The sequence below is a fragment of the Limulus polyphemus genome, unplaced genomic scaffold, assembly GCF_000517525.1.
Source record: "Limulus polyphemus unplaced genomic scaffold, Limulus_polyphemus-2.1.2 Scaffold3357, whole genome shotgun sequence".
NCBI lineage: Eukaryota > Metazoa > Arthropoda > Merostomata > Xiphosura > Limulidae > Limulus > Limulus polyphemus.
In genome coordinates this window covers 37885-59958 of record NW_013668967.1, presented here as the reverse complement: position 1 = coordinate 59958, position 22074 = coordinate 37885, and the positions used below count along the sequence as shown (strand labels likewise).

The window sequence follows — 22074 nt, the reverse complement described above, 5'->3', positions numbered from 1 at the left end:
ATAGTTGAGGGGTGTGCTTGCTTTACTTCTATCTTCAGTTGTGGATTGTCCAAGGCATCTACAAAGTGATCCCTCAGCAACAACTTGAGGACATCGGGTAGCGCAGTTGGGTGTGCCTTGTGTGCCATACTTTCCAAATCCTGTGCCAGCTCTTTCAGGCTCTCCCCTTTAGCACGGACTGTCGTCCTAAACCTAGCCCTGTAAACTTCAGACTGATTTTGAGTTCCGTACCTGAGCTCTAGTGCCACTGTCAGTGCTCTATAGTTGTGCCTTACCACTGTGCCACTGGGGGGGGGCGCAGTCGTAGCCAGGACGTACACATTGAGGGCGCAATGACAAACTCAAAGGGCGCGAGTACATTGTAATCATTTTCAGTTTTCGTTATAAATTTTTGTTATCATTTATTGATGTTCCTTATTAATTCATAAGCGAATTCACTCATGAAAAAATCATTGATATCCGACAACAAGAGTTTAAGGTAGGTATGAACTGATAGGTTAATCAAAACATAAAGCACGAGTCAGTCTCAGGGAAAGTTGATTGGACCTTTGTAATTAATTAAAGCAATGTAAACCAAGTCCAAATTTTGTTATTAAAACAACTGTAATCGTCTATTCTGAATAGAATTGAAGTCTCTCAACATCTTATGCTTCCCATCAACACTCTGACATATATCAACAAGGATGCATTTCTCAAACCTATGAGGATCAAGTTCGCCAGTTTGTCATGAGACATGGACTGACGGAGATCTGTAAGCACATTTGTCAGAGCAGAAAAAACTCTTTCACATGTTGCAGTTGAGGATCCAATTGTTAATGCTGCCTCATACAGTTCTGTAATGACTGGAAAGCCCCTTGATTTGAAATGGAAAAGCTGTTGCAAAACAAACACCAGGTTATGTTTGTCGTTTTTCCTCCAGTAGTCACTGATGTATTTTTTGGCAACATCAATTTGAGCCAAAACAAGGCTGTCCGTTTCAAGGCCGATAAAGTCTGCGAGAAATCCCATCCGGTCTTTGTCAAATAAATGTTCTGATTCAGGATCTAGTGACGTCATGGCATGAATAAAATGCGATTTTTTCTCCGAGAAACGTTCATCAAGCTCAACCAGGATACTGTCAATTAGACAGAATCACGATCGTTTGAGGTTATCATTTCCTGACAAATTGGTGTTATCTCTGTGTAGTCTATGAAATCAGAGTTTTCACGACGTCTTCTCTTTTCTGCAGGCTGATGGTCTTGTACTGTTACACTGTTACCATCACCTGCAGTATTTTACAGAATCAGTTTAACTTCATCCAGCAAAGTGGTAAATGTTTCATCGGTTCTCAACAAAACAACGGATGCTTGCGAAAACGATATCAGCATCAAGGCCTGCATCAGATTGATACTTACTGATTGTAGTTGAATGTTGACAGGTGCTAGTATACTCAATGCTTTGTGGACAGCTACAGCATGGAACAGAAGGGTTTCTTTTTGATCAGCTTCAACAGTCCGATTGCTTCCATCACTAATTCAGGTAAGAATGTGTCATTCTCATTTGTGGCATTGTCCGACAGAATCGTCAAGATAGCTTTATATGAATCAGGCAAATTTATAGAGGGCGCATTGCGCCTCCGTGGCTACGGCACTGGGGGGGGGGGGGGTCATGGTCACAAAAACTGCAGCTCAGATTATCTCTTTCTGTTTTACGATATTATTACTTTTGCCTTGTGAAACAACTCTATATAAATTTATTTTGTCATGACGATGCAGTTTAGTTACTTTCACGTTTTTTGCAAGCTTTTATAAACTGTCATATTAGAAAACTTCAAAATTTGACTTATTGTTTTAATCTTATGACTTTGAGAGAATTGATTTTAATTTGATTTCGACGTAAAAACAAACAATTTTACATAACGAAAAAATATCCTCGTTTCACTTAATAAATTGAGCAAATCCATTTAAACACAAATCCAAGATGAAATTTTCGTTATTTTTGGATGGTCTAGAAATAATATTTCTGTTCTTCAAGGTGTTAGGAACAAATATGTATTAATCTTATAAAGTTCTGATTATATAGTTTTAATCATATCGTTGGCTATAATTGTGCTCAACTTATTATTTATTGTATTCTAATAATATATTAAATATTTCTAGACAGTTTGTTATATATTGTTGTCTTCATTAATATATGTTCTTTGCTAATTATTTTACTTCTATTCACAAGATCTTAGTGGTTAATACCCTATTTTTAGTGAATATTAAATTGGTACTATAGCCGCATTGTTTTAAACAATATTTTAGTGCAAAGTTACAATGGGCTATCTGCTGTGTCCACCACACGGAATCAAACCCCATATTTCAACGTTGTAAGTCCGAAGACTTACCGCTGCCCCCCAAGGTACTGCTTTAATACCCTTTCTTTTAGTGAATACTAAATTGGTAATATAAACGCATTGTTTTAAAGAATATTTTTAGTGCAAAGTTACAATGGGCTATCTGCTGTGTCCACCGCACGGAATTGAACTCCATATTTTAATGTTATAAGTTCTAAGATTTACCAATGTCCCACCAGGGTAGTGCTTCAAATAACTTAAGAATAATTTTAATTTGCAATATCTTAGATATGACAATACAAAATCGGTGTTGTAAAAGTGAATAGGATTTAACTCTATCAAGCGTGGGTGTGTCGACTTAATGCAGCTGTTGTATATGTAGTTTGTTTCATTGCATTTCGAATAAAAACTATTGGGTGAAATACTTTGAAACTATAGAAAAACGTTTTACAGATTGCGTAGCTTCTGAAACCATCTTGTTTTTATACATGATATTTATACGCATTCACAGCTTTGAAATTTCGAAAACATTCAAGTGGGATATGTTTTTCAAGAAACAATTTAAAATATTTGTAGTAAAGCACAAAGCTACATAATGAACTATCTGTCCAGTGTCCACCATGAGTATCGAAACCCAGTTTTTAGCGTTATAACTCCGCAGACATATGCCCGAGACACTAGAGGCTTAATTAAAAATGTTTTATAGCGCAGCCACATCGGGCTATCTGCTGTATATACCACCGAAGGGAATCGAAAACACTGATTTTAGCACTGAAAATCCCAACAAGGGACAAATTAAAAATGCTCACCATTTTGTATATTTTAATCATCGAGTTTTATGTCTATCTACATTATTTTAAACTTTTCTATAGAATTATATTTTATCTTTGTTATGAATATAAAAGAAAAACACCACACGCAATTTTAGCGTGTTTACAATCAGTGGTGTACACTTATATATTTTTTTATATGTCAGGTTTTATTAAGTTATTCAATTCATGCATGAACTGGTGGTTAGGGCATTCGACTCGCAAGCTATGGGTTGTAGGTTCGAATCCCACTTCCTAACATCTTCTTCGTTTCTTTTTTCAAGTGTGAGAGAACGAGTAATAACTTATTTTCTATGATTTTGTTAATTCCATGGTGCAATTTTGACCTCAAGACTGGACGCACCCATCCAGTCATGACAGTGTTAAGATTATAACGCAGTTTCTGCAAATGAACTTGCCGTCGTTGGGAGAAACTTGCTTTCCACCTTTCTATACTTGCTGTGACCAGAGTAAAGCTTGTATCCAATCGTCATGTCACTTAACAGGATATGGAAAATCTCCATCTAGTGACCAGAGAAGCAACAATTAAAACATGGACTTTGTATCTCACAGTCGAAGCATTTTCAGGATAACACCAATACACCTTCAATCATTTGTGGTAGTATATCTGTTGCTTATTGATTTGGTCGAACCTTGGAAAGGTCGTTTCAAAACCAAATCACTGTATTGTAGAAGACATTGGTTCCATATTTTTCTTCTTCACCCTCTTGTTCAACGTTACCACTTCACCCCACAGATACTTGATTAATCAGATTCATGTTCTGCTACACAAGATCACTTGACAACCCGTCTATACTTGCAAAAATAATCTCGTCACAATTAGTGTTACACCCTTATATGAAATCTCCCGAGACTGTCAACGTAAGTAGACAAGTTTTTGATGCCAATGGGTTTGTCTTATGGATTACTTGGTTTCTTTTTAATAGTCTTTGGCTCAGTTTAGTGATAACAGTGTCTCACGCTTCGTGTTTAATTGAATTACAATCACAGCACGGAACAGGACTATTGTTTATTTAGAAGATACATTTTATCTACAGCACATTACATGTTTAATATACAGAGGAACCAGACATATATCCACTGTACAACACTTATGGCACTCTTATACTCTACGTTCGAAATTGAAGATAGCTAGTGACGTGCGATATCTTAAGATCGAGATTTCCGGTAAAATATACTTTCATTCAAGTCGAGAATAAATCCTCTACGAAACTTAAAAACGTTCATGGCAATCGCAAATCAGTTTTTAGAGACTATATGACAATCTAACACGTTTCAAACTACACATTTCTACATATCTTCCCCCTATTTCCATAACTATCGGTCAGTAAATCTACAAAAAAGTATTTTATTATATAACCAGGAAGGATATTATTAAATGTAAACAACCCATTCATATAAACAACTTTAACTTAATAATTTCACCAAAATCCCCAGAACCCAAATTTTCCAGTTTGGGTTACACGACAAAGGGGGAAAACTACATTTCTTACGGTAACAACAAATCCAAGATACTGTTAAACCCACACGAACAATGTACCAGTAATACTGAAAACCTAAATTATTTATTTCGAATCTGCATTCCGTGAGGTATGAAAAATATATTTTTTGTTTATGATATAGACATAAAATTTCAAAAGTAAAGAACATTTCACAAAACAAAACTGTCCACCACTATTTTCTTTATATTCTACTATATCTCAGAGGCACTTTTCAAATAAAACACGAGATTTGGGGTGAATCTACTTATAACCCCAATTATTGTTCTAGGTACCAAGATGTTATGGGACTACTGTAACATAAAAGAAAAATTCCATGTTATCATAAGAGTACATTCTGCTGCATTTATGCGCTATAGTGATGATTTCTGAAACACAACAAAGTGGTAGATTATGATTTGTTGACATGACTTGTCATATCACTTACAGTTAACAGGATGGGATCTTTAGCTATACGAGTGCTTTTTGCTCCACTTCAGTTTTGTTTGTACTCTATTTGTTATGTGTAAATATATCAATGAAAAGTTGTACCTTGTGAAATTGGGGGAAAAAATGCCACACAGAACAATCACAACATGGAAGATGAACAAACCTAACACTGTTCAACTTCGTGCGCAGAAGCATATTGTTATGACATAATTAAGACACGTTTACTAGCATTCCAAAAATGTTACACATACCATGTTCACCGGAACTTCAAGTGTTGTATTACATACATTTACCAGCATTTCATTTCTGTATTAGACAATACCACACTTACCGCTTGCTTTATTGTCATATTTATCAACAGTTCCAGAACTGTGTCACAGTACTACATATATTACTACATCTTAAGACATGTTTTACCAACCTTTAAAAACTCTAACACTCGGCACCATGTTTCTTTCTATATTTTCCATTTGTATACATGCTAATATTGTTCACCTCAACACTATTGAAACATCACAACATACTTTAATTGATCATCTTATGTATTCAAATTTATTGCAGGTATCATATTCACAACTAACAGTAATTAACTTAAAAACATAAAGAGCCCTAAGTTACAAATAAACTGGTCAACTATATTCATCTTTTCTGGTTTAGTATATTTACAAACACCCTCCCCAGGAATAGAAAAAGATTCATGATTACAATTTACTTTATTCACTATTTTATAATGGAAGAACAATATTTACTCCAGTATGTAACTTGACAAATCTACAATAAGCAAAAATACTTGTTAAAATAATGATATATACACAAACATGAAAGTACTTGTAATGCTAATAACTGTTAAAATAATGAGCTCATTTTCTACATATATACAAGAACTAGTGAAGAATTCTCCAGTAAGATGTAGTTTCATGGCATACTTAGAGAGTCAAACCTACAGCAGTTTACAAAATGAATAAGGCAACAAATTTCTCTAACATATGTTTCTTCATATTTTTATTAAAGTGCTGGTATGTTAAGTTATTAAAGAGAAGATGAACAAAACATTACACAGATAGGCCCTTATATAATAAACCTGAAGTTGCTGTCATGTTGGTACATAATCATCTTCTAAGTACTAAAACTATTTTCATTTAACCTGAGCAACAAATGAATATGTGCAAAATTTCTCTGAGTAGTAGTTACTAGCAATTAATATAAAAAGTTCCTATATTTACAAAAGAAAATGTAAATAACAGATGAAAATACATAAATAACATAACCAGAGAGTGAATAATGAAATATTACCAAGACATTAGAAGTCTGATATTCAACAAAATTAGTAACCACACTTTTCAAGTACATCTTTAAAGGAATGTTTGTATTAAAAAAATCATCATACAAAATGAAATATTGTGACACATTAGAATATATGTATATTTTCTAATATATGTTTAACAGAAAACAAGAAAAAAATTACAAATTCTACCACAGTTTTCATGGTAGAAAGAATATTCCTAATAATCCAATTTATAGACTGTCTATGGTATGATAACACATTTCAAGTTAGCTCTAAATTTGGCAGTGATGAAACTTAACACTAAAATAAACCTTCACATTCTTTGATACCTGTAAACAACATATTCACCTTTAACAAAGTACTTTGACAAAAAATATACTGAGGTTTGCTACTTTGTTGAATAGAGAAAAAAATACACAGATGACATATGTTCTTTTCATAGTTTCTTGATGATAAAGTGTGTGTTTTGACATTAACAAATAATGATATTCATAAACATCCTCAACAGTGTTATTTACTAAAAATAGTTAAGTTTTTAGAGAGAGAAATTAAAATTTTTTTGTGAAACATTATGGTCTAAACAAACCAGAAGGAAGTAATTTTGAGGTTTCTGGTAGGGATTTTATACGAATACAATTAAATTAAACTGTTACAATATAACAACTATGGCATATTTTGATCTTGCATAATGTATGAACGTCCTCAGAGAGAAAAATTAAACAGACAAAAAGGTCACTTACTTTTAAATAATGCATGAAATTTCAACTTCCTAACCTTTCATTTATTTCTAATGTCAGCTCCACAAAAAAAAAAAGAAAAGCAAATAAACAAGATTTCACACCAATCCCAAACACTGAAAAAAAGTAAATATAATTTTCACTTTTGTTAATTTTACAGTACAATTAAGTGTCCAATACAAAATGTACAACGTATAACTGAGAAAGGGTAGCAACTCTTTAAGCCTGTGCTAAAAACAAATCTTCGTCTTAACAAATGCAAACCACCACCTTTTGTAAAATCTAATACCATTACCTGATTACTAGCATGGGTAATCAAATACGAAGAGCTCCCTAGTATCATAATGGAATGTATCTTCCAAAGCCCTTTTGAAACACTATCTAAAACTTCATTAAGTATTTCTAGTCATACTGTTATAATGCAAAAGTTGCTTTCATTATTGTAAGTGATTTTAATAATTCTTAATTTTTTCTATATACTTAGCTTACTTTCAATAAAAAATTAAGTATTTTTGTTTTTTAATTTCAAAGTGATCATCCAAGAGCTCAGGTATGATCTTATAGTCAGGTATTTAACAAGTACCTAGCTAAAGTCCATGCTGATGCTACTAACTATTAGATTAAAAAACATACAGTGATTTAAACCTTTTTTTTGTATATCAAATAGGCTTAGCTGGTGAACAATATTCCTTGATTTGCTATAAACCAGATGATTACATCCTATTTCACACCCAACTGAAAGGTCAAGAACTAAATTTTTACATGTATAGATGGCCTTCTATAAACCATCCACAAATGAAGTACACAGAAATGCCAACATTCTACAAGACCTCCAAAGTGGTCTGGAGACAATGAAAACAGTTTCTAACTTTCTCGAGTCTTTAAAGATTGGTTATCCTTGCACCTTGTAAATTATATTTTACTGCTAGTGAAATTGAGAGGGCACAAATTAACTTTTTACTTAGTGCAAATAATTTATATGTATCACTTTATGCTTTCTTCAGAAGTTCTCTGGAAATATTTATATTGCAAGCACGCACCCACTCTCCTAAATGTCATAGCAACTTTTTGTTACTAAAAAGCTCAAATGTTCATGATTCTACACTTCCATTGAATTTCATCTTTATAAATCCTAAATGCCATGGCAATTTTGTGTGTTACCAAAGCCCTCAAGTGTTCATGATTCTATGTTTCCTTTGAATTTCATCCATAGCAACTGTGTGCCACTAAAAACTTCAAGTTTTCCTGATTATATGTTTGGTCTGAATTTCATTTTGTCTTGGTAATAGGCTGAAAATTCATCCACAATTTAAACTTTTCTAAATTAAAATTCTTTTTTTTTTTAAAAGTCTGTTGAGATCTTTTCCACCATGTACAACATTGATGTCACACCTACATACTTTACAAAAAATATTTTTCCTTGCTTTGATGTTAAAAATTGGGGCAAGGAGAAAGAATATTGTTTTATATGTTTGATTTTGTAAGGACATTATTTTCTTGGACAGGGTGCCCTTTGAGTTTGTATTGCTGTCACAAAAGCTCAAACAATATTAAATTTTGCAATTTTCTTCCATCCTTTGCATTATTTTTTAAGTTAGCCTTTTCCGTATATTAACTTTTGATACAATTAAAAACTAAAAATAGATATTGTTATTAATTTAAATTTTATTAGTTCTAGATAAGAGTTGGAGTGGTCACTGATAAAATCAGAGGCCAGAATTGTGCAAGTATTGGTTAGAAAAACTTTCAAAATCGAGGTTGTTGGCACCACTGAGTACATATTTACTAGTACCAAAGTATTTATTTTCCTTTTAAGAATTTTAGCTACCATAAATAATCTTTTTAATAATTATGCGTCACTTTGATATCACATTACAATATTGATGTTGAAAAGTGTCATTGGCAGAGTAATTTTTTTCTTTTTTCTAATTTCAAGGTCAATGTATTAAACATGCATGATGGTATGTACATGATTTCTTTTAATCAGTAGCTTCAAGGATGCAATTTTTTTTTGGGGGGGGGAGGGGAGGCTATGGCACATCATTACTACGCAATTTAAACACCAAGTTTATACCGATTCGACAAGTAAAAAAATATGTATTAAAATATATATATCATGTATATACTGAATGAAAAGCCAATTACATAAACTACTTATGCTACACAACAACTAAATAAAACTTAAAGAGCACTCATGACAAGCACTTGCTCTGTTACATTTTTTTTTATCAAGGGGATAAATTAATTCCCCTCGGGGATGATAATTGAAAGTGCAGTCACAGAGATGAAAAAGCAGAGCCAAGGAAATCCCACCCCCTCATCAAATTGCACCCAGGTAGTTTCTATGAGCATGCTTAATAAAAGCCTCACTATAAATCAAGTAACATCAGAAAATTTGAGCATACACTAAGATATATTTACTGAGATTTTTATGTATACTCTTTGGACAGCATATTTTCACTCCCAGTGCTTCATTCAAGTTGGTCTGCTTAACTGGGTTGAGAATTCTAACTCTCATACACCAACGATACAATTCTGATTATTACTTCATATTAGGTGAAACAAAATTAAACTTTATTCTGATGTTTTGGAGACTGCATACTAACATTCTTAATGTAAAATGAAAGGTTCTCAAGTACAGACAATTTAAAACAATCAATGAAGGAACTACCTGATATAAAGTGTAGAACAATATAACCACTGTGGAATTTTCACAGACTTAAATCTATAAGAATATCTGTTGTTCTGAATTGTGTGATTATGAACTACACAGCTGCCAAAATGCCATAATAAAGTTTTCTTTGTTGTTTAGTGTACATTAGAACATTTTTTTCAAGTAACATACACAAATACTTCAAACTAGTTTTAGCTATAAGGAATATTGGAAAAGTAACTAGTCTGGAATTACCCATCTGTTATACAAACCTTTACACGAAAACTTTTGTAAGCATCTACCACATTTAACAAAACCAGTGATAGAAGAGAAAAATCACTATAATTATACACACACACACACATAAAAATAATATTGGCACCTATGTCATATCAGATGTTTACTCATGATGTGATAAATTAATATGTATGTAGGTCTAAATTTATAAGGTAAAATTAAACCTATTATAAAACCATAATTCTACTTTCTTTTGTGATTAAACTATGAATTTCCTCTCAATTTGAAAAATTACTTTTACATTGAAATTATATTTAAATACTTATGATAATTTGATTAAGACCAATGAAAACCTATAGTTTAATATTCACACAAACACACACACACTACTTGTCATTCCACAATATTTTTCTTATGTAATAAACATATTTTTATTTGTCAAGTGACTTTCTATAGTTCAAACATCTAAACTTCACTGAAGTGAGACTTAGTTGTTTTTTTATGAAAGGATACATGAATTATTTAGGTTTGTCTACAAATAAAATATCTTAAAACATATCAACAGTTAAACATAGTCCCTAATGTTTATTATGTTAATTTGTGTAGGTCGTATATTGTTCTTGAAGATGTTATCAAACCTAAAGCTAAAAACTTCGACTGTTGTAGTTGAATGTAAAACTAATTTCTAACAATATTTAAACCTGAATTTTAACAAAAAAATATTTTGTGGAATTTTACTGGTAGCAATAACCAAAGCTGAACATATGTATAAGTAAAACTGTACATAATGTCTCTGAAAGTTCACAATGGCAATAGCCTCAACATCATTATATTACAATCTTTATGAAGGAGATTTTACAAACACTAAAATATTTTTAAAACCATTACAAGAGCTTAATTAGTTAAAGGGAATTTCTTCATTTTTCAAGAAGCATTTACATAATTATAAAAACTGTTCAATAAAAGAAAACAAATAATTACAACAAGTACAGATCTTTATCTTATACAAATTGAAACTATAGCTTTTGTTCTACTGCAACTTCATCAGTAGAATGAGGTGACTTTTTTGCCACAGTTTAAATGTCCAATAAATAGTGAATAGGAACACCTGCATTCAAAAGTGGTTATTATGAAACTATAAATCTGGAATAAAACAGACATTCTGTCAATACTATCAATGTGAAGGAATGTTGTTTTAAAAGTGTATTATTCCTACACACAACACCGTACATGTATATTTAACAATCTGTCTTAGCTAAAATCAGAATTGTTCAACCAGGACAGAATTTCTCCAATTATTAAAAAAAAAAAAAAAAAAAAAAAACAAATTGAGCATCTTCGTAATGTATGAGACAAACATTTTCGGACTGAGGTTGTATATGTAACTTGTTTCCTGAGGTAAACTGATGAACCAAAGAAAATTCTTAAATATTGTACTCTTAAAAAATGCTGTTCCATTACACACATACACACATAGAAACACAAACACTCATAAAAAAATGCTGTTCATCTTGTGAATCATAAAACCCTCTGAAGTTAGATCTGGTGAATAAAACAAAATGTTAAAACCATTGTACGATGATACTGAGGTAAATACAAAAGTTAAATGTACAAGACAAATTTTTCTACAGCTATTGGTCAATGTAACACAAAAAATGTACATCTAGCTGATGAAAGTAGTATTCAACATGAACCAAATAACTAAAGCAGCTGCTACTACATGGCATTCCCATTTATCTCCACACTAGAGGGTGACATAATCTTGCTGAAGGCACAACAGAGTCTGTAGGTGTCGAAGACTTCAACCCTCCTCCCTGCTTGTGGAGAATTCAGATGCTGGGAATTGGACTAACTGTGAGCAAGTAAGTGTTGGAGAGGTAGTAGTTGGGTTCTTCATATCTGTAAATACACTAATATTTTACTATCTATCTTGAATGTCCAAAATAAATAAAACGTAATGATAAATCTATGAAGATAAACTTACCAGATGTGATAAGTTCATTTCCAAAGTCTGATTTGTACAGTAATGATACCCTTTCTTGCACACAGCTAGCAGAGAGTCTTGCCTCGGCATCATGATCCCAACATTCTTCAATAGTGCTGCATAAACTTGCTATGCCCTGGATAAAAAAGCCATACATTTAACTAATCACCAATGGAAAGTTGAACAATTCAATATATAATATTCACGGTTAAGTACACTTATGGTAGGTTTGTGGCAATCAGATGTCAACTGTTGTAATGGTTAGTACGATCACCTAAGTGTAATAGTTAATTAGTAGTTTTTACTTTTTTATTATTAATTACATACTAATTACTAACTAGTTTTTATTCTATGTTTCAGTTGCTAATCTGCTGCTACCTTCATGGAAGTACTAAGAAAGACTATTTGATCCTGGGTCTTCTTGATGGCAAAAAAAAGAGGTGTATTAATGTAGAAGACATCAGCTGAGCCAAATGATAAAGGCTAATTAGTAATTAGACTTAGAGTATCATGGCAGCAATACATGCATAGTGTTTTCAGTTGTCTTGTTCTCACCAAAGTGAACCTATATTTACATACGATTTGAAGAATATGTAGCAAAAATGTTAATAATTTATTCTTCTGTATTATTCAGCAAACAAGATGTTTAATACAGAATAAAATGAAGCTCAACTATCATTTGATTCACCACTTGTCACAGAATTTTACCAGTTTTAGGAATTCCATCTCTCATCAGTAACACTGAATAATGTATGGCTCATCAGTAAATGAAACCTAGTCTTGTTCTTTCAATTTACCATTGTTCATAGTTACTAATAAGGACTGGAATTCTCTATTAGAACTCAGTGACAAGTGGTGAATACAATAATATATTTGGCCTCATATGTTAGTAAATTAATCCTTATTCAAATAAAATACAAGTTAACATTTTCCTCAATCTCTAGGGTTTCCACTCTTTTCCAATCTATGCACTGAAAAGCTTGCTCCATTTTTTATACCCCACTAGATTGCTATAGCAAATTCTAATTTGCAAAATTCTCCACCAACTTCAATGTACCCTCTATCTAGGTACTGTATATAAGCACTTCATTCAGATAATGTAATTACTTTTTTGAGATATAAACTGGCTTTTAGTGAGGAGGTAGGGCAGGAGAGTGTCAGCTAAGGTAAGTATTATTGGAAATACACTTCCAGTTTAGGAATATGTTAACTTCCAAAACACACTTACCTCTGCTGACATTATAGCTAGAATCCCACTTTGAGAAGGTGGAGGGGCCAGTGCAAGCATCAACTACACAGAAAGCATCTGTATAGAACAGGAGTATACCAAGATAATGATGGTACAAGAGTGGGGGAACCGCACTACATCCAGAACAGGTATGCTCTTCACCTGGAACTTAGTTCCTATATCAAAGGTGGAATAGAATGAGTAATTGTCAGAATAGGCCGGCCCCAACCAGACAGCTGAAGTTCCACAACTCGGGGGTTGTAATTAAGGGGTCGTGGTACCTATAACCCACATTGGTGGCTAGGGCTATTGGACTGCAATGTTTCATATATATATACACACACACATATACTTTTGAGTGGATCCCAACCTGTTGCCATAGAGTGATGTGTTTTGCACCACCAGAATCATGACAAGAAAGTAAGCAACACCAAAATGGACAAACTTTTTCCTCCACTTGAAGAAGTCCAAAGACCAACACCCCAGGCTAAGAATGATGGGGTGGTGTATGCCATACTCAAACAAAGGAACAGAATTCATCTGGTCTGAAATTATGAACACTCTCTAACCAAATGGGCAAGGAGTATTCCACTTGCCCCTGGAATTATGGAGCGGACGTGGAACCTGTGCTCAACCAAGGACCTAGGATGGGACCACTTCGTTTTGGGGATTATGAGGAGATAGTGGACCGCTTTCCATGAACAATACATGAAACCAACACTGATCAAAGAGAAGGGCATGCACCCCCCAAAAAGATAGCTTCATGTCAAATCTGAACCAGAATTACGACTAGGCTCCTGCAGAGGTTGGTGCCATTCCTACTGACATCTAAGAATAACATCCAGGGATCCAAGAAAGAGGGCCTCCAACTCAAACACTCTAGAAGAAAAGCCTCTGTCTGCCACCTCAGTGACTGGAAACTGGGGGTGATAAGGACTCCTGATCATTGGGGGAGTCCTAAGGAACAGTGCTCTGGAAACTGTGCAATAGGTGAACCAAGATCCCTACATTTTTAAAAGCAAACCGACCCCGAATCATTCAATGTGAAGATTGGCAGGATCCCTTTTAGCTTTACACATGACATTCCATGATTGGTGGTCCATAATAATAAGGTAATAGTATATGGGATATGGTAGATACTTGAGGATGAAGAGGCTTTAAATTCCTTTTAATACACCACTGATGATAAGTATTCCATTTCTGTTGATAAATGGACATGGTTGGCCTATGGAGAGATTTAGTTAAATACAGAGAAAACTTAGAAGTTAAACCCTTATGTCGGGCAAAGAACCGCATAACTTCCAAGCATGAAGATTGAGTTACTGAACATCTGGGTGGAGTATGTCTGATCAAGGGTGTCTCAATAGAGACTGCCAATGTGGAAGATGGACATTCCTGCATATACCGAAGAAGCGGAAACCACGTTAGAGCTGGCCAGTATGGTGCAACCAAGAAAACTTGACAGGGAGTGGAACAAACTAGAACCCGGGGCAATAGCTGAATTGGTGAAAGGCATAAAGATGTAAACGTATTCAGTCCTGACTGAATGCTACTACCGTCAATGCTTGAGGATGAGATATTGGAGACCAAAACAACTGCAGTTGAAATTTCAAATGAGTCACAAAGGCATCAATCATTGGAAACCCAAACTGAGAGCAAATCCACTGAAAAACCTCGTGATGTAGCATCCATTTCATCGGAGGAATCTAGTTGGGTCAAGACAAGTGATTTGCAATTAAATTCATCATTCCTGGAACATGACATGCTAAAAGACTGATATGATTGGAAGGAGCCCAGTAAAGAAGATCCAAATATGAAACAAAGGTCTCAAGAATGTGTGCCTCCTTGATGAGAAATCTGAGATACCATCATGTAACTGTCAGAATGTATCATGAAAATTATTCTCTTCAAGAGAGACAGACCTTGAATCATTGCCTGATGCACTGCAACGAGTTTGCGAACATTGATATGGGGGTAGACTCATCTTCCATACAAATACCTTGGAACTCCTGACCTTGAAGATTAGCTCCCCATCCCTGAAGAGATGGGTCTGTGGACAGATGGATTCCGGGATGAAATGGTGGAATGTGTACCCCAATAGCAGTGTTGTTCTGATCCAAACACCATTTGCAATTGACAATGTTGTTCCTGAGTAATGAGACAAGATGATCCAAAGGAGCAGAATGCATGATCCATTGGTCGTGCAGTAACCACTAAAAAGACCTCATATGTGTTCATCTCAAAGGAATGAGAGACTCGAGGGATGCCCACATCCCCAAAAGAGAGTGAACCACCTGCGCAGTAGGACAAGGAGACACAAGTAAAAGCCTCACAGCTCTTTCCATGGCTTGAAGCCTGATAGGGGTTGGTTAAGTAGGACTTAAGTGAGTATTGAAAATCACACCAAGTAGGACAAGATATTATGTCAGTGACAAAATAGATTTCTCCAGCCTGATAAGGAATTCCACTTTTGTGGCTTCTGAAAGCAGAATCTGAGAGAGTTGTTCTGCTAATTGATGGGGTGATGCAAGAAGGAGTCAGTTGTCCATATAATGATGTGTGCACAGGCCCAAGAAATGCAGATGACGAGAAAAAGTTCAAACAACTCTGCAGAAGACACAAGGTGCTGCTGCAAGACCAAAAGGAAGAGCCCTGAACTGCAGCACCTGACCCTTGTGTACAAATCTGAGAAACCTCTAGGAAAATTCTGCTATGGAAAAATGCAGATAAGCATCGCTAACACAGAACTTGGTCATCCAGAGCACTGAAGCAAAGTGACATAGTAGGTTGAGAAAAGATTCCATAGTAAAGTGAGGATGATCTAAAAATTGGTTGAGTCTAGACAGGTCGATGACTGGATGCCAATCTCCTATCTTCTTGGATACAATGAATTAATGGAAATAAAATCCTGAAATAATGGGATCGACCCTCTCTACTGCCCTTTTGACTAATAACTCTCTTATGGCATGGGAACAAAGCTCCACTTGCCATGGATCTGTTGGAGATGAAAAAGCAACAGTTTGTGCAGATAAAGGTGGAGGTGATGTAAATTGAATGACCAACCCTGAAGGCAGAACATGGAGTACCCATTGAACCCTGGTGAAAGATCTCCTGATGTCCAGAAAGTGATGTAATAGTGCTTTCACTGCTTCCCCACCTATTGGATAGTCATTGATGCAATTATCGACGGTCCGTTCAAGCGGAAAATCATCAAGAATATGGATGGAGAGGGTGGAATACACTACGAACTGACACTCCCAAATTAGCACCAGAAAGATGATAAGCCAACGACGATAAAGAACAATGTAAACTAGCTGAATCAATTTGTGATTCTAACATATCTGGACTTCTGGCAAACAACATGCATGGGACGTAGAAAAGGAGCTTCTCGTAACTCCCTGACAGCAGAAAATGGTAAATGAACACTTTCTAATAAAACATCTCTACCCAGTAAATCCAATAACAAACTAGCCAGGAATTCAGAAAAAGAACTGAAAAAAACAATCTGACTGAGGTAGACATCAGCAAAATCCCAAACTCATCCTCAAGTTGCTGATGGGAACGTTGATAACCTTCCAACAAAAGTTGCATCAAAGATAAATACCTCTGGACAGTCGTGAGCATAAGACAAATCCAAGAAAACTGGCATCTGTATAACCCTATCAGCAAGGGTTCCCTTTACTGCGCATGACACAAGGTTTTAGTGTCTTACATTCAAAATTTTATTAAACTACTTTTTGTTTATGTTATACCAATTAGAATAGCATAAAATCTTAGCTAATCCATATTTTAATAGTATACAAGTTTTAAGTTCTTAATTATACAAGGAAATATTAAAAACAATCCTGAATTTCCACTAGTGTAACACACATGACAAATTTTGTCTTAGCATGTCATCATCCCAATTTTATCCATCACCCCTCGAAAATGTATGAAATTTTGTTTTGTTACAGAGCTATCAAAGAGAAATTCAGACACCTTCTGCCACACCCACCTGTCAAATTCTCTCTTTCACTATTGGTTGATAGTTCTCTCTTAGGTTTCATTATATATTATTTATAACCAATAGAAAGTCATGATTTTCATCTATCAAATGGCGTATTCTATAGCATTGTGTTCTAAACAGATAACCGTCAATGTCACTCGGAGTAGCTATTTTGTTCCTGTGGGAAAGTTAACGACTAGCTTGGATGAATAAGACCACAGAATAATAATACACACAACTCAAACAATGTCCTGTAACTATCACAACTTATCTGACTTTCTAACTATGTCATAAGAGCCTTTAAATTTTACTTTAAACTTGCTGATATGACCACTGCAAAAGAAACTTTCAAACTGAAGATGAAATAGACAATACTCTGTACTGAAAACAATGTAATATAGAACATCATTTGATATATTCAAACTTTGGCTTTCTATTGGTTACAAATGATATAGTATAAAACATCAGAAAGAACTATTGGCAATTAGTGAATAAAAGGATTTGACATGTGGGCATAGCAAATGAGTCTGATTTTCTAGTTTATGACTCCAGAAACAAACAAGATTGAAAGCTATAAAAATTACACTTTCCCTTAATTTGATTTATTAAGTACATTTTGATGCCAAGTTTATTCCTATACAATTATAACATAATTTAATTAAATTTTGAATGTAACTCTCTTAAATGCACACTTTGATCTACCTGTAATGAGAAGGCTAAATGGTACACTTATTTATATATTAGTAACTTTTATGTCATATTCGACGAATGGCAGGATTCTAATTCATAGTCTCACATCTAAGCAAGATTAAATACACTTTTGTTAAAATTATCTTACTAAACTCATTCACATTCTCTTTTGAATGAATCACATGGAACGAAAGCATAACTCTTACTGCTACATTTATAGATAACTCACCTCATGCAAGGTACACAACAACAACAAAAAAGAGACCCTTTAATATTTCATTACTTATCTGAACCTTTTCTTCATGCTGGTACAAACTTCCAAGTTCCTGCGGCAATTCTTTAGAGGGAGATATGTATGTTTGATGGTAGTGAGAGGGATCAAAATGTCCACATCTCAACCTTGTACAGAGTGCCATTCAACATGGTATTAAATATTTGATGTTACAATTATCAGCATTTTATGTTACATTCATGAATTGGCAGTAGTTCATGTCAGAGAAAATTCCAAATACAATGTACAGGAATACTGGAAAAAACCATTCATCATACCTCCTATGTCATCCTCTGTTTCCAAGTTATTCCTAAAATCTGCCATAGCAACTACCATCAAAACTATCCAATTCCATTGTCTTGACCATGTCAAGCTTTCTGTCCGATACAGCATCATGTGTGTGAAATGCCCAAGTCAGAGTGCAGGATGATGTTCATGTGAAGAATGAAAATATTCTCGTCCATCTTAAAGATTGCATATTACATTTGCATAACCCCTACAATAATCTAAATGCATATTTAAATTTATTGGACAAAAGAGAATGATCTGGCAGAGGAGTGTTGTTTTACCTGGAAAAGGTTGGCAAGAAAGGTGGACACATAGTAAATGCATGGACCCAAGAAGAAATCCAAAAAGGTAGAAGGATAGCATGAGCTTTTGCCATGGTGTCACAACCAGCATTGAAAGATGGTATGAGCTACTGCCATGGTGTCATGACCAACATTGAAGGATGGTATGAACTACTGGCACGGTGTCACAACCAAGATTGAAGGATGGCATGAACTGTTGCCATGGTGTGATAACATGCATTGAAGGATGGCATGAACTACTGCCATGGTGTCATGACCAACAATGAATGATGGCATGAGCCACTGTAATGGTGTCATGACCAACATGGAAGGATATCATGAACTACTGCCATGGTGTCATAACCAGCATTTTGAAGGATGGCATGAGCTACTGCCATGGTGTCATAATCAACAATGAAGGATGGCATGAGCTACTGCCATGGTGTCATGACCAACATTGAAGGATGGCATGAGCTAATGCATTGGTGTCATGATCAACCTGAAAGTTTTTTTCATGTACCAACTGCAAATTCAGAAGCACTGTTCCAAGTTTTTTTCCACTACAATAACCATCTAAAGATTATGGTAGTAGTACTTCAATCTGATAGGCAAGCATTCAAGCTACAGCCACCTCTGGGATATTGCTTACAATTTTCAATGAAGACGATAAACAAATTCGAATAAATTTTAATATATTCTTCCTGATGTTTTGGCTTTTGCCTTTTTCAAGGGTCTATGAATGTCACAGGAATATTTTTTAGGACAACAATTTAATGACCTTTAATAAGAGTGATTCTTCACGGTTTTGGGTGAAAATTTGATAAGGGCATCAGACCATATTTCATGGATGCTATCTGTAGTTCAGCTGTCCTTTCAATTTAATGCATGCTGTGATATCCTCTGTAATACACTTGGTGTAATTGAAAGACACAAGTAGTTTCACTGAAAATGCTATCTCAACAGAATAAAAAAGTTACTAGGTTACTTTCTTACTTAACCCTTTCCATGTGAAGTTTTTTATTTTCCTTTTTGATAGCACATTGTAAGACGTTATAACATGCAAATAAATTCAGGCATATAATTAAAAATACTCAGGCAAATACTTTTTTGAAACATGGAGCTTGGGCAAATAATTGGAAGGGATTATTACAAACAGGAAATTGTATAAAAGTAAAACAAGAGAGCAAAAGTATTTTATGTCAAACAAGTAGTTAGATTTAAAAAGAAATATCAGTTGTCAAACATATTGCAAGGTTATTTATCTTTCCAGATAATGTGAAATTGTATTTGTCAAATAACCTCAGCATTAACATAGTACATAGAGAGAAATTCTGACTTTTTTATATATATACACTTACAGGGTGTTTTTTCCATGAACTTTTGAACTTCGGCCTAGCTTTCTTTTGTACTACAATTTCCTGCATGTCTTCAAGAGTTGGGTGTTGACCAACTTCTTCTTCAAATGGAAGTGTGTATTCCCCTACAAGACCTAGGAAAGATGAATTGAAATGTGCAATTTACTGGAATTTTAAATTTAAAGCATAAATAATGAACTTTAGGAATGCAAGTTTTTCCACACTGTCAGAAAATGTAAGTTCTTCAAAAATTTAGATAAAATATTACTCTTAATTGTGCTATGAAATAGGTCAGGTATTAATAAACACAAACCATAACCTGATCAAATTAGTGCCATTTTGTGAAACCAAAACAGCCCAGTTGTATAAAGAAAATGTCAGCAAGAATATTCAATCTTTTCAGGAAACTAAATTGTTTTATTTGCATATACACCAGGTATGTCATCACATCCACCTACCATCTTGGGCACAGCATCTAGATAACAGCTCCCATAAGACTAGTCCACAAGCATACATATCTATCCTTAGAAATGCATCCCTGTTGAAATTGATGGCCCCTTCTAGGACCTCTGGGGCCATATATCTTCTTGTCCCAACCTAGAAATGGGCGAGTAATCCTATTTTATTGTACAGACATTTACTCAAAAAGAAAACACTCACTATTTTGAACAACATTATAAAATACCACTACAAGATTTGCATGTTGCTGAAATATGAATATGATAAAACATACAATTCAAAACTATACTGTTAAGAAAAATACACATCATTAAAATGCTATCATAATGTATTGCCATCGACTGAGCTCTTCCTATACTACTTAAGTATTTGGTCCTTAAAATATATGTTGATTTTCTTCTACTGAACTTAGGAATTTCAAATTCAAGGTTTAATAAACCGGATGTTTAAGTGGTATTTAAGATGATAAATGAAATTATGAAATACATTAAAATGAAAGTCTCACTGATCAAACATTTATGCTCCTACACTGTAGTTTACAAGTAACATTATGTAAAGGCTGATGGAAAATTAATAAACTATACCTTATGTCCTAGTGATATAACTAATTTCAGGCTTGTAATATTATACAAACACCGTATAGCTCACTTTTGTAACACTGTTTTCAATGTACCTAATACGAACACACAAAAACATTTTACTTCTGTATACAAATTATTTATCTATTAGAAATCTGACTACAAGTCTATTACTAGGGATAGTTTCTTCAATTTGTCATTTGATTTGCTAAATCAAGATCTGCCACAAAGCATTTATAATACCTGATATTTCAATCATGGAGGGGGGGGGTTTCAAGGTCAAGTAATAAACAATCAACAGAAAACAAAATTTATTATTAGATTTAAAATTTTTTTTTTTTATGTTATGAGTACAGGATAAAAACATTAAATAGCTTTTGGCTTACTAAAAGATTTATGTGAACAAAGAGAAAGAAATAATTTTAAGGGTTCATTAATGGTCAATTATACCACATACACGATAACACAAAAAGTGGCTAACGATGAGGTTTATTCATACTTTATAACAACAATATCTATAGGGTTTTGAGTACATTTTACTACAACAACTCATTTTGCTATGTGACAATTTGTAAAGAAATTTCATCAAATTCATTATAACCACAAAGTAACCATCATAGTTTCCATACAATAAATTTTAATTTTTATCTCTATGAAATTTGGCAAACTTTCAGTAAACATTACATAAAAAAATCTGATATCTTAATAAATTTTACTAAAATTTGTCTGTTAACTCTCTCAATTTGACTGACACATGACCTCTTTGTATTCATTTAAAGTTTTTATAGATATATATAATATAGTGAGTATATCTCTATGAAATTTGGCAAACTTTCAGTAAACATTACATAAAAAAATCTGATATTTTAATAAATTTTACTAAAATTTGTCTGTTAACTCTCTCAATTTGACTGACACATGACCTCTTTGTATTCATTTAAAGTCTTTATAGATATATATAATACTTT

General features: G+C 33.9%; 1 protein-coding gene and 1 long non-coding RNA gene across 5 annotated transcripts in view; one reads left to right on the top strand and one right to left on the bottom strand.

Annotated features, from left to right (window-relative positions):
- The first annotated feature begins 1202 nt into the window (after positions 1 to 1202).
- Positions 1203 to 12856, top strand: LOC111088223. The gene is made up of 3 exons (XR_002612819.1): positions 1203 to 1518; positions 11736 to 11849; positions 12332 to 12856. It is a non-coding gene; the product is annotated as an uncharacterized LOC111088223 (long non-coding RNA).
- The window catches only part of LOC106469210 (activin receptor type-2A-like), a 51594-nt gene continuing 33661 nt past the window's right edge, over positions 4142 to 22074 (bottom strand). For 3 of the 4 annotated variants that reach the window (XM_022397661.1, XM_022397662.1, XM_022397663.1), the window contains 4 exons: positions 20528 to 20666; positions 20073 to 20203; positions 11972 to 12107; positions 4142 to 11886 (listed from right to left, as the gene is read on the bottom strand). In XM_022397661.1, coding sequence (XP_022253369.1) covers positions 11789 to 11886; positions 11972 to 12107; positions 20073 to 20203; positions 20528 to 20666 — 504 coding nt within the window. In that variant the 3' untranslated portion in view covers positions 4142 to 11788. Of the gene's footprint in view, positions 11898 to 11971; positions 12108 to 20072; positions 20204 to 20527; positions 20667 to 22074 lie in introns of all 4 variants that reach the window. The other variant, XM_022397664.1, reaches the window with a different exon arrangement.